The sequence below is a fragment of the Citrus clementina genome, unplaced genomic scaffold (genome assembly GCF_000493195.1).
Source record: "Citrus clementina cultivar Clemenules unplaced genomic scaffold, Citrus_clementina_v1.0 scaffold_1, whole genome shotgun sequence".
Classification (NCBI taxonomy): Eukaryota; Viridiplantae; Streptophyta; class Magnoliopsida; order Sapindales; family Rutaceae; genus Citrus; species Citrus x clementina.
Window position 1 is genome coordinate 1,762,252 of NW_006263303.1, and position 11,909 is coordinate 1,774,160.

Genomic DNA, 11,909 nt, shown 5'->3' on the forward strand with positions numbered 1-11,909 from the left:
TGCGTGAATCTTTGGGATATATGTATATATTAAAAAAAGTTTTTTTATCCAAAAAAAGATGTAAAGATGTTGATGTTTTAACTCTTCTCACCATCTCTGCTGCTTCTGTTGTCCCTTCACTTTTGTTTAAATATTTGTGCCATAAATTTGTGAAACAGTGAGAGCATTGAGTAGAGGTTGGGGTTTGCTTAGATCCACCGACAGTGACAACATTATCAATTCTTTTCCCCATAACCACAACATCTATGTATGGCCGGGAGTAAAGTTACAAAAATATAAAAAGGAAGAGCCAAAAGCAAATGTTAAAAAGGAGGGGAAAAAAAAAAAAGTGAAGAGAGAGAGACTCCTAGGGCTAGGGGAAGAGGGCATGTGGATGAGTGGGGGACACACCAAACTCTGAAATTATTGAGCTTGTGACTGAGAAGAAAAGAAAAAAAAAATACAAAAAGCAAAGAAGCAAGACCCTAGACCCTAGACCCTAGCGCTAACATTATTATTATTATTATTTTATTTATTTTTTCTTTGGCTTTTTACTAGAAGTACTGTATGCTCTGCTCTTACAGTGAGAGGTCACAGCTTCACAAGCAGGTTAAAAGGAAAGCCAAAAGCAGTAGACAGAGGGCACCGCGGTGTTTTCTTTTCTTCAACTTTGCTTTCTCTTTTAAGAAACAGAGTTCTCTTTGAAATCTTTGAAGATGCCTAGACCAGGGCCAAGACCTTACGAATGTGTAAGAAGAGCATGGCATAGTGAAAGGCACCAGCCCATGAGGGGTTCTCTCATCCAAGAAATTTTCAGGTCACCATTTATTTATTTGCTAATTTTGATTTTGATTTTTTTTAAAATGGGTGTATGTTTGTTATGCATTTTGTCACTAATTTTTTCCCCTTTTTTTTTTATTAAGAGTCGTGAATGAGATACATAGCGAAGCTACCAAGAAGAACAAGGAATGGCAAGAGAAGCTTCCTGTTGTTGTCTTGAAATCAGAAGAAATTATGTACTCCAAAGCCAACTCCGAGGTTTGTATTTCCCTTTAGCATCTGTAAATCAAAATTTGACTGCTCACCCTTGATTTATTTAATGATATTTTGGAGGAGAAAACCAGAAAGGCAACATTTTGATGTATTTTAGATGCAAAAGTTTGTTTTATTTTTCTTTCAACAAGCAGAGGATTATGAAATGTTCTTGGATTTGGTTCTGTTAATTTCTCAAGCTCATATATTGCATTTTTATTCTGTAATAGGCTGAATATATGGACCTTAAAACACTTTTGGACCGAACAAACGATGCCATTAACACGATTATTCGACTTGATGAGAGCACTGAAACTGGAGAGCTACTTCCTCCTTGTATTGAAGGTGCCCTTTTTTTTTTGGTTGGGGGGGGGGGGGGGGGGGTCTAAACTTCAGCTCTGCATATCTCCACGTTTTTTATTTGTACTTTTTAATGATCTTCTTGGCTTAAGTTTGGTCGGTTTCTGTCAATTACAGGCTTAGTTTTTATATGTGATATAAATCTTTGTTGTGTCGCAAATAGTACTCTTCTGAAATGTGAATACTACGTATGTGATCCTTCTTTTATGATATTTGTCATTTGTTAGCTGCTCTCAATTTGGGTTGTCTGCCAAGAAGAACATCGAGGAGCCAGCGAAATAATAATCCGAGGTGTTACCTTAACACTGGCATTCAAGAGCCCAGCAATGTAGAGAATGTTCCTCAAGGAAATCACTCGGTTCAGTCACAGGGCATGGCTCCTTATTGTTCATTTATGAAACAAACAATGAGTGCAACTCAAAACCTTGTTGTCCAGAACATCAATGGTTGTGCTAACAAACTTCCCTTTGCATCTCAGAATGTCCCTCCATCTGGTAACAAACAATGCTTTTCTCTGGAAAATTATCCTGCTGCACCTTCTGCTTACCCTTTATATTATGGAACTTGCTTCAAATTTGAAGAAATCCCTCCTGGGCTTGAAAATTTTCCCAACCCAACTTCTAAAAATACTCAAAGATATATCAAGGATACTCCTGATAACCCACAAGACATTGGCTGTGATCTGTCACTTCGGCTGGGTCCTTTCTCAGTTCCCTGCCCAAGTTTTGAACATAATCAGCAAGAACAGGTTAAAGAGGTGGGTTCTCGTTCTCATGAGGTGAACAAGATCGGTGATTTGGTACCGCAATTGAATAAACAATTACTCTTTGTTTCTAAAACCAATGATAATTACCCATTAGAGGCATGTTCAAGTCAGTGGAGTGTTGAGGGTGATGTAGATACAAATATGAGAAAGCGAAAGGTAGTTTCTGCTCAATCTTTGGAAGATGAATATTTTGGTTGGCAGCCAAAGCTTCCAGGTAGCCGGTTAACTGGCCGAAGGAAAAGTATGAAAAGTGCCGGTTCGTAGACTGACTTTTGCTGCAGTATGTTGATTCAAATTCCTGACATCATTTGTTGAAGATGCATTACTGAAGCTCATTGGATCTTGTTATACTTACTGGTTATGTATGCTTGAGTTGCTTGTTTCTGTTTGAACAATATCTGATGTAAATATTAACTGAGCTTGAACTAGGCAATGTAAGTTATGTGGAAGTAACTGAAGAAATTTATGATCTGAATGTATAGAGATATGTTGTGTCTTGCGTATTGCTGCTTGTAGAACTTATCATGTTTGTAGCGCTATGATGGCTCTTAGTCTAGCAAAGCAAACACTTTGCATGAGGATATTCCTAAAGGCTGAGTTTATTGGAAAACAGTTAGGCTTGGGATGCAGAAAGTAATGCCAAGATTGTCTCTTAACCAAACCTCAAATATTGCCATTAGAAGGAAAAAGAATAACCATAACGAGTCATTTGACCTGGGGTCCGCAGATCCCGGATCACATTAACAAGTGGAGAAAGATGATTAATGAAAAACTGGATAGTCTTTGTATATGTTAGTGGGGGACAATGAGGTGGTTATTCCTCACCAAAATCTTACATTATCTCCAGTCAATATGCTTGAGGGGGCCACGTTGTGTGGACCTTTTTCTACTTGGTCTGATTAGGAAGGAAGAAAAGTGATTAATGGATGGCTGGGCTTTTTGTTTGTTTAATGTCGCTGATGACTGCGTACTTGTTTCGCTAAATTATCAGCGGATTGTGGGGTCAGATTCTGATCTTTCTTGGTTTCAATCTGTTTCCGGTTGCAAAATATGGACCATCTTTGTTTTTATACCAAGTAGATTTGGCATAAAGGGTGTAAGAGCGATGGAGAAAAAAATACGGATGGATAAGATTCAAAAGCACTCAAAAGAGTTTAAGCAAGTTCCTTTTTAATTGTTTTACCATGTCACTTGGGATCGCGGGACCCTCAGGAAGACAAAGCACCAAAAACGTATTGTGCTGAACCGGAGGAATATTTGTGCGAAGCAAAGACTATTGATCAGATCTTTTGAATGTGTAGATCGTTTTTCACTTCCTTTCAAGAAAATTGAATCTTTTACATACTACAAATCTTTGTTCGTGTTAATAGTTAAGACATAAACAACATGTACACAATTTATATATACAACTAATCTACACAAGTCAGTTTGATTCTTCACTGGAGAAGAGGGAGAAACTTGAAGAAATTGCAGGAGAAGAAAACGATGATGTTGTAGCAGATGAAGAACAAGAGCTATAATGGAAATCAATTTGTAATCTCTTGTGAAGACAAATAGTCGAAACGTTACCTTTTTTCTCTTCAACCTCGAGTTCCCCAAGTGGTATGGCAGCGAGAAATCTTTTAATGTACTCTTTACAACACTCCTTCCCACTGCAAATCAACTCTTCACTTCCCACCTCTTTGCAGCTAGCAGCCTTCTCTTCCTCAGCCTTAGCGGATTCCTTGGAACCAGTCTCTTCTTTCAGAACTTTCCCACTGCTAATCAACTCTTCACTTTCCACCTCTTTGCAGCTAGCAGCCTTCCCTTCCTCATCCTTGGCCGATTCCTTGGAACCAGCATCTTCTTTCAGAACTTTCCCAGACCAAATCGTCTCTTCACTTTCCACCTCTTTGCAGCTAGCAGCTTTCTCTTCCTCAGCCTTGGCTGATTCCTCAGAACCAGCCTCTTCTTTCGGAAGTTTCCCATACATCATACTTGAATCATCAAATTTCAATATGTATGCCTGATTGCATCCCTCAAATAGCCTTTCACCTAATGAGTCAACAATGTAGCACGCATTTGCCTCAACCTTCAGCACAAAAAAATGATCATTCCAGCTCACTATATAAACCCCAGCAGCTGGTTGCTGGCAATCTCTAGAATGGTTGTTGATTTCATTCCATATCTCATCGAAAGACATGGCTCCCTTCAAAGATTCAAACTTTTCCGGGGCAAAAAATCCAGTAAAAGACTTATCCGGCAAGACAGTTATAGGGTGAATGCCAGCTTCTAGAACAGTTTCAAGATCAAAATGCCTATCGGGGAAGAAATTGGTGTATGTTTCGTTGTTACAAAGCATTCGCCAGTCGGAGGAACCTTGTGCTATGAGTTTATCGTACTCTTGTTTCGTTGGCATGAAGTCTTGGTTTGAATGAAGCCAGTGAGCAACGACCGCAACCAGGGCTGTGCAGGCACTCTCACCGGCCGCCTTCTCGCTCCGTTGATCAAACGAAGCTAAGAAGACGTTAGCTTTCAGCTTTGTTTGCCCATCTCTGCTGATTAGTTCTTTCATTTCCCATTTACCACAATCATTTTCCGAAGAAGTTTCTGTGGCCTCTGTATTCTGCAATATCCAAAAATGAATATTGTTCTTCACTAATTGATGTTCCAATATTTGTATTCAGCTTAGGCTAATGATTCTGGAAGGGTCAGGGACTAATTCGAAACAAGGGATCAATCTTTCAACTACAACTATTCCGTTTCTTTTATAAAATAAAACCATAGGGATAAATTGATAATTTTCGGAAACAACCCAAAAATTACTTATTTAGGACCAATTCTAAAATAATCCAGATAACTTTTCTTGTTTTAGCCACAAAAAAAAAGACATTTTTAACAATAAAACCCCTAAATAAGCTAGCTTTTATTTTTCATTATCTTTCAAAATACTCTCTCTCTCTTTTTTTTTTTTTTAACCCCTAATAAAGTATAAGTTATTCTAATAAAGCGAATCTAGCTAAATTTGAGTCATTTTCGTAAATTTCCCTATCCCTATTATTATTAAAAGAGAAGAATACACAAGAGCACACGTACTTGTAAGGCGCCGGATATGATAGAGTCAGCGGTGGAGGAGATGTTGAGTTGGCGATCAACATCAGCCCCCACGTCATCATTGACCTGATTATCACTGCTTTTTTTAATCAACGGCTCTCCTTTCTTCTTTGACTGCCTGAAACTCAAACGCCTTCTCTTCCAGGAAAGTAACCCGTCCTTTCTGACAGGGTCAGCCTGAGTCTCCGACCCAGAAGACGAACCCAAGTCGGTCCCCGAACTCACCTCTACATGGCCATTGTCATTTGTAATGCCAGACGAGCCATCTGAGTCAGCTGCCGCTAACTCGTCCGACTCACAAGAACTCGCTTGCTGGTCGCTTTTAGTTTTCTTCTTTTTCTTCTTGTAGCCCGTGAACCCCATTACCTTTCTAAAGAACGCGTCACTTCTCTCCGACTCAACAACGGCCGTGTTTTGAACAGGTCCTGGTGATGGTGATGATAACTCATTAAAATTCCTCGCCTCCGCAAACCTCACGCTTATCTGAGTAACACACAACAATGTAGGTCCCACCCAAATTAATTAACAAATTAATTACCAATTAAAGAAAGATTAATTAAATGAGAAATTGAATATTACCAGAAGTGTGGCATCGGCAGGTGCCGCGCCGGCCACTTTTGAAGTGACAGGAAGCTTTCTTTCGACCTCCGATTCCATGTTCGCAGCCATTTCTGCTAAATTTATCGAAGCTTTTCCCCAGATCGCCATTTTATTAGTCTTTGATTCAGCGCTTTCTCTCTGTACATTAATTAACTAATCAAAATAAAGTAATATCTTCAGTTATTATGAATCAGAAATTAAAAAAAAAAAAACTTACGTATAGGACAGAAAATGAAACGTGCCACGGACAAAGGGAACCGTCTTTGGACACGACTGAGAAGTCACAAATGCTCTCAAATTCATCGTCCCATTCGACTGATACGTCGCCGTTTTTAAAAATTCTTTCACTGGTAGAGTTTCTAATCTGCTTCGATCGATAAAACGGAACAAATGAAGACTTGGGTCCGTTCCATTTCATTTGAACAATCATTGACTTTTCAATTTCATCATCGTCTTTGCAAAATCCTTCGAGCTTCAATGGCTTCACCTTCACGTGGAACCTCTTTGTTCCCACAGCTGGCGGCCTTTGTGACCAATACTTCCTCATGATCTTTCGATCTCTAATTTCTTCTCAAAAATGTAACAGAGAGCGAGAGAGTATATGCTATATTGGAGAAATTTTATTTGATTCTTAAATAAATTAAAAAAAAAACGTGTTGGTAATAAAAGACTTTTTTCTAAATGTGGGAAGCGACAGCGAAAGGAGGTGACAGCCAGGCCAGGCCGTGTTTCTCCGTGTGATCAGCCAACTGAACTACTGAAGCTTCAAAAACATGAAAACCCTCACGTGACTTCGACGTGAGTTCTTGTCTTTGGCTTACGTGGCGATTGGTTATTGGCTTGATGACTCTGAAACTGCGGGATGGTGTGCGATGTTAACGTCACCAAAGGTTTTGAGGAAGTGACATGTGGATGCGCGTAAGTTAAGGTGCCGGGACAACACAAACTTGAAGGATTCGGTTTTTAATCTGACTTGGCTTGAGTATTGCCTCGTTTACGTGATTCAATAAATTTAACACGTGCACGTGCCTAAATGCCCTCGATATTTGCTGGTCGGAGATTGGGACATTTAACATGTTTTTTTCGCTAATTTGCTGTACTTGCGTTTTCTAGAACTTTTTTTTTCTCTTTATTTTTTTCAATCTAATTCAGTAATGTTTAAGGAAAAAGCTACTTCTCCTAACTCGCGCCCCGATTCAAGTCCCGAATTGAAACTCACCGTTTTGATTAAAATGAGAATGCACCGTTTTGAATGAAGCTAAAACTCACTATTTTCATTCAATTCACAGCTACAATTGTAAACCTGCAATCTGAAACCCCTCGAGTTCTCCAGCCATAATTGTGAGCGGTCTCCGGCCACTACCTACAACCACCATCGCTCACAACTCATAGCCATCACATGAGCCACAGATCACAAACCAACTCAAGATTCAAGTAAAGTAAATGTTAAAGAACCAATACGTTATCTTATGCCAAAACCCATGTACAAATTAAAACTAACTTTGAAGAACCAGTTGAGAGTTTTACAATTTATGAGTTATATACTTAGAGTTTTATAATTGGAGTGTTGTGGTTGAAAGGAAATCGAAGGACAAAGCATATACTTACACTCGTTTGCTTGAAACATATTGAAGGAGAACGACGTCGTGTGCTTTAAGAAGGACTGAAAGAGAACGACGTCGTTTGGATTGAAACAGATTGCTCAACACAGTGATGGCACTGAAATTAAAAAAAATTCAAGATCAAAACGAAACGACGTCGTTTTTGTTGGACTTTCGGGTTTTGACTCGGGGGAAATAGCAACGTTGTAAGGGAAGTTTGAAATCAAAAGGCATGGACTTGTACAAACAGATTAACAAACTGTAAAGATAAAGTTACAAAATTTTGTATAAATTGAGGCAGTCTAAACTTATTTATTGAATTCAAAATAAATATATATATATATAGGTGAAAAGATATTTAATTCAATTAATTTATTATGTCATTTTTTTTTTGCACAAGAATTTATAGATCTATGATTACTTTTAACCAGGTAACAAAAGATTTGAACAAATAAGAATGCCCAGAGTCTTTTTTTTTTAATGCAATAATTACACGTTTTAAATTGTGGTTGTAAATTAATTTTTAATAAGAGGTTCAAGATTAAATCTTATTAACATAAAATAGAGAAGGCAGTTAGTTTTTAGTTATTATGTGCATACAAAAAAATGAGAATTTAGTTTATTCATGTTTATAAAATAAAAAAATGCGGATTCAGTTTAGTCAAAACATACTGCTAAATTATAGTTAGATGGTGCTAGATAGTTTGAAATTTGTATTTTGTAATTGTGCGAATATACTCTTTGAAATATTAAAAAGTAAGCATTGATGGAGCCGGGTTTGAAACTTTGAATTCGTTTTCTTGTACGGAAGCTACAAGAAACAAACAACGCGTGTGCAATAAGAATTAAACAGTTATCTAATTGCAGATATAATTTCATTTTTGATGAAAGGCAGAGTTCTAATTGATAGAATTTTGTGGAGAGATACAGAGAAGAAGAGAGAGAGGCGGCTTGGTGGGTGCACAAATCTTGGACCTTAACTTAGTTAATTATGGGCTCATTAAGTCATTGGGCTGATATTTCTATTTGCTTTTGGGAATTGACAGGCTTCTAGATCTAAGTTTGTTCTCCTCGAGTTTCATATCATATAATAAACTACCGAAAGCAGAAGAAAATGGCACAAAAAACATGCACAACGAGTAATCGCCTTTACAATACACGACATGGGAGAATTAAAGGGCATGTTTGGCATGCTGTACATATTCTGCTATGAACTGTATTGAAAGTGCAGCTCAGCGTTTGGGAAGCTGCCAAACCAGCCTGGGCCGGTCGTTTTTGACCACCCACACCCGTGTAACCCAGATCCGCCACCCACCCTTGGGTTTATTTGAGCCTAGTTACTTTTGTTTAATAATATTATTTTATTATTATGATCGTTTAATTAGATTTTACAATTTAATTATTTATTCTTTAATAAAAATAGTACTCAACAATGGCAACCCGACGTCACTGCTGACACTTGCACTTCACCGTCAACAGCCATCATCAGCACTTGTTTATTATCGACCGCCGCAGGTATCGATAGCTTTTGATATTAAAATTGGTATCATTAGAATTCACGTCGCAGCCTCTACACAGCAAAATAGATTTTTCAAAAAACGGAGAATCTTAAATATTGCTGTGTAGAGCCCGTAATGAGTATTTCAACGGTACTAGTTGTGATATCAATGAATGACATCGACAAATTACCGACGGTGGTTAGTGGTGATTATCGGTGAATCTTTTATTTTTTAATTAATAAATCAAATTTATATTATTTTAATATAAATTACAATATAAAATATTAATATGTGTAATATAGTACATAGAGCACACAACAGATATAGTTCTGTATTAAATTTATCAACCTTTAAAATAATATATTAAAGTTCAATCAAATACAATACCGTACACCAAACACGTTCGAAAACTCATCTTAAGAATAGCGTTTAATTAGGAGTGTTTATATATATGTGTGTGTGTGTGCGCGTGCAGTGAACCAAATTTGATCTTAATTTCTTTGTTGAAACTCGTAAGTTATTATGATTACCTAATACACTTATATTTTAAGTAAAAGTTGATGTGAATCTGCTTCAATTTCAAACTCTCTCCACTCTCCAAAAGAGTGTTGAGAAAGTAAAATTTAAGCCAATTAATTATTTTTCGAATCAGATGAGAATTAACCAAGAAAAACGAAGAAGAAAAAGAAGAAATCAACCAACTCTCACTCTCTCTCATTGTTTAATATATCACGGTACCTTTTTCTTAGTCTTATATGTCTAATTAAACGAGCAAGTTAGTGCATTTTAGTGCTTTACTTCATATCCATTTGTTAACTTTTTGGGTTCAAAACTCAAATGTATTGGTTCCTCATGTCCTAAACCTTAGACTTTTGGTATCATTTTGACGCGATTGTGATTATAGTCGGTATAATTTGTTAATTAATTAACGCTGCCTTAATGGGCGAAGGTAAGGAATTTTTGTAGTTCTGAAGTCAAAAGCAATTACACAAAGTTATTGGGAATATGGTATCCGATACAAGATATTATATTTTCGTTAATTATTTATTCTATGACTGAAAGATCTTTCGGTCAACTGCATATCAGCAGGGTTCCATTTGCATTTTCCATTGCATTATGGAATTATTAAAATAATAAACAATTCAATAAAGAAGCAAAGTTGGTGAGCAATACTATAATTCTAGAAGAATTTAATTATAGTAAAGAAATATTAGGTCCCATGTTCACATCTCAAATCTCGGAAACTTTGAATTGTAAAATTGTAATGAGTCAGACATGGAGAAGTAGTTGTTGCATGAAGATTTTGCTTGTCGATTTGTGCCTATATTAAAGTGATTTTTTTTTTTTTTGGGAATTATCAAGAAACGGTACCATGTTTATTCAATCATTAATTACTAAAAACTAAAAAGTAATTGAAATATAATTGCACATATTATGATGGAAAAATGCTGCAACTATGAGTCCGCAAGATCATGTATAGGCTATGGCTATTGAACGTGTCAAGTTTTGATTGTAGCCATTCACATGCTGTTGTAACGACTTAATCATCATGAACCCATTTACACAAATCCTAGCTGATCAGCATCAAAATTTAAAGGGTGTCATGGATCTCAAGAAAATTTCCACAAATGACCCATTTGATTTTAATGATGTAGAAGGGAAGAGCTATAGAAAAAATTAAATAATAAAATAGTTAAGAACTATATATGGGTAGGTAGTGAATTTGAAGACCCCTCTTGTGTATGTGGAGAGAATTATTATTATTGTTACTACTCAAAACATTTAGGGGGGACATCCAACCTAATATGGATTTAAAAATTTCAATGCGTCGTAAGAAAGTTTTTTCAGTAGATTTGTGAGTGTAAATATAAATATATAATAAATATTAATACAATGAATAATTGTACTATCCAAATTGAAGAACCCATTACTATTTAAAATAAATACAAAGACACTGCATTTTTTTTCAATGAAAAAATCATTACATTAATTTTTTTTTTAAATTTCATCCACACCAAAAAATAAAGATGGGGGTGGGTATAGTTCGGTTTAGTTTTTGTTAAATCAAGTTGAATCAAATTAACCTCTTAAAAAGTATAAATCGAACCTATTAAAAAAGATGAAATCAAACCGGTTCTTTTTTTAATCTTTAAAACTTTTGTATTTTTTAGTTTTTTAACTTTCATTAAAAAAAAAATTGAACCAATCAATGTTTTTTAATTTAAAAAAATCGAAAAAAATGTTGGAAATCCTTCATACGTGTCGAATCAGAAAATTATATATTCGTGCCAATAAAAATTTTAAAAAGCGGATATTCATATTATTACATAATAATTAGGTTACCTGTTCTTCCATTGACAAATATTAAAACACTGGATGATGATATGAGAATCCCCTGCACGTGAAGAAACCCCGAAAAAGTGTCTCGTGTATTTTGTTTTGCAGACCAGACCAAATTAACAGCTAAGCTTGATGCATTTTATGTAAGAAGACGACAATTATTTATTTTTATTTACTGCTCTTAATTTACTGATTCCACAACAATTTAAAGAGAGATCCGAGAATAATTAGCTGCTTTTGCCCTTCAGCAGCGCCGCTAGCTAATAATAATATGCAGCCTCGATTGAATTCTAATGAGTTTTCAAGAACATTTCCCCCCTTTTTATGCTTCGATATTATAAATTTTCAGGTGTTGCTAAGTTACACAACTTACATCAATCTAAATTCAGTTTTTTTTTTTTTTTCAAATATGAATCAATTACCAGTTGTCAAATAATTCAAAAGGTTACGGAGACTAATCTTAAGTCAGTTGTAAGTAACAAAAATTGTAATTTAATTAACAATTATTGATAATTGATCACCTTATAAACGATACATCATATGTCACGTCATTTAAAATATAATTTGAGATAAAATTTTAAAATACATATCATTAGATATAAAAATTATCTTTAAAAAGTTTTTAGATCATCTTTTAAG

The 11,909-nt window shown here is 35.8% G+C and overlaps 2 protein-coding genes across 2 annotated transcripts; one reads left to right on the top strand and one right to left on the bottom strand.

Moving 5' to 3' along the window:
- Positions 1-543: 543 nt before the first annotated feature.
- Positions 544-2,640, top strand: LOC18054666. The gene is made up of 4 exons (XM_006450360.2): positions 544-796; positions 903-1,017; positions 1,242-1,356; positions 1,599-2,640. Exons 1-4 carry the CDS (start codon positions 696-698, stop codon positions 2,399-2,401), a joined length of 1,134 nt encoding a protein of 377 aa, XP_006450423.1. The 5' UTR covers positions 544-695; the 3' UTR covers positions 2,402-2,640.
- A 689-nt stretch (positions 2,641-3,329) lies between these two features.
- Positions 3,330-6,463, bottom strand: LOC18054667. Its single transcript, XM_006450362.2, has 4 exons — positions 6,048-6,463; positions 5,810-5,968; positions 5,213-5,713; positions 3,330-4,742 (listed from the first exon to the last, which is right to left on the bottom strand). The coding sequence occupies exons 1-4, from the start codon at positions 6,375-6,377 to the stop codon at positions 3,561-3,563; spliced, it is 2,172 nt and encodes a 723-aa protein (XP_006450425.1). The 5' UTR covers positions 6,378-6,463; the 3' UTR covers positions 3,330-3,560.
- Between the last annotated feature and the right edge of the window lie 5,446 nt (positions 6,464-11,909).

Coding starts and splice junctions, on each gene's coding strand:
- LOC18054667 (XM_006450362.2), bottom strand. CDS start 6,377: ATGAGGAAGTATTGGTCACAAAGGCCGCCAGCTGTGGGAACAAAGAGG. Junction 5,969..6,047: donor TTTCATTTTCTGTCCTATAC/GTAAGTTTTTTT, acceptor ATTAATGTACAG/AGAGAAAGCGCTGAATCAAA. Junction 5,714..5,809: donor CTGCCGATGCCACACTTCTG/GTAATATTCAAT, acceptor TGTGTTACTCAG/ATAAGCGTGAGGTTTGCGGA.
- LOC18054666 (XM_006450360.2), top strand. CDS start 696: ATGCCTAGACCAGGGCCAAGACCTTACGAATGTGTAAGAAGAGCATGG. Junction 1,018..1,241: donor ACTCCAAAGCCAACTCCGAG/GTTTGTATTTCC, acceptor ATTCTGTAATAG/GCTGAATATATGGACCTTAA. Junction 1,357..1,598: donor ACTTCCTCCTTGTATTGAAG/GTGCCCTTTTTT, acceptor GTCATTTGTTAG/CTGCTCTCAATTTGGGTTGT.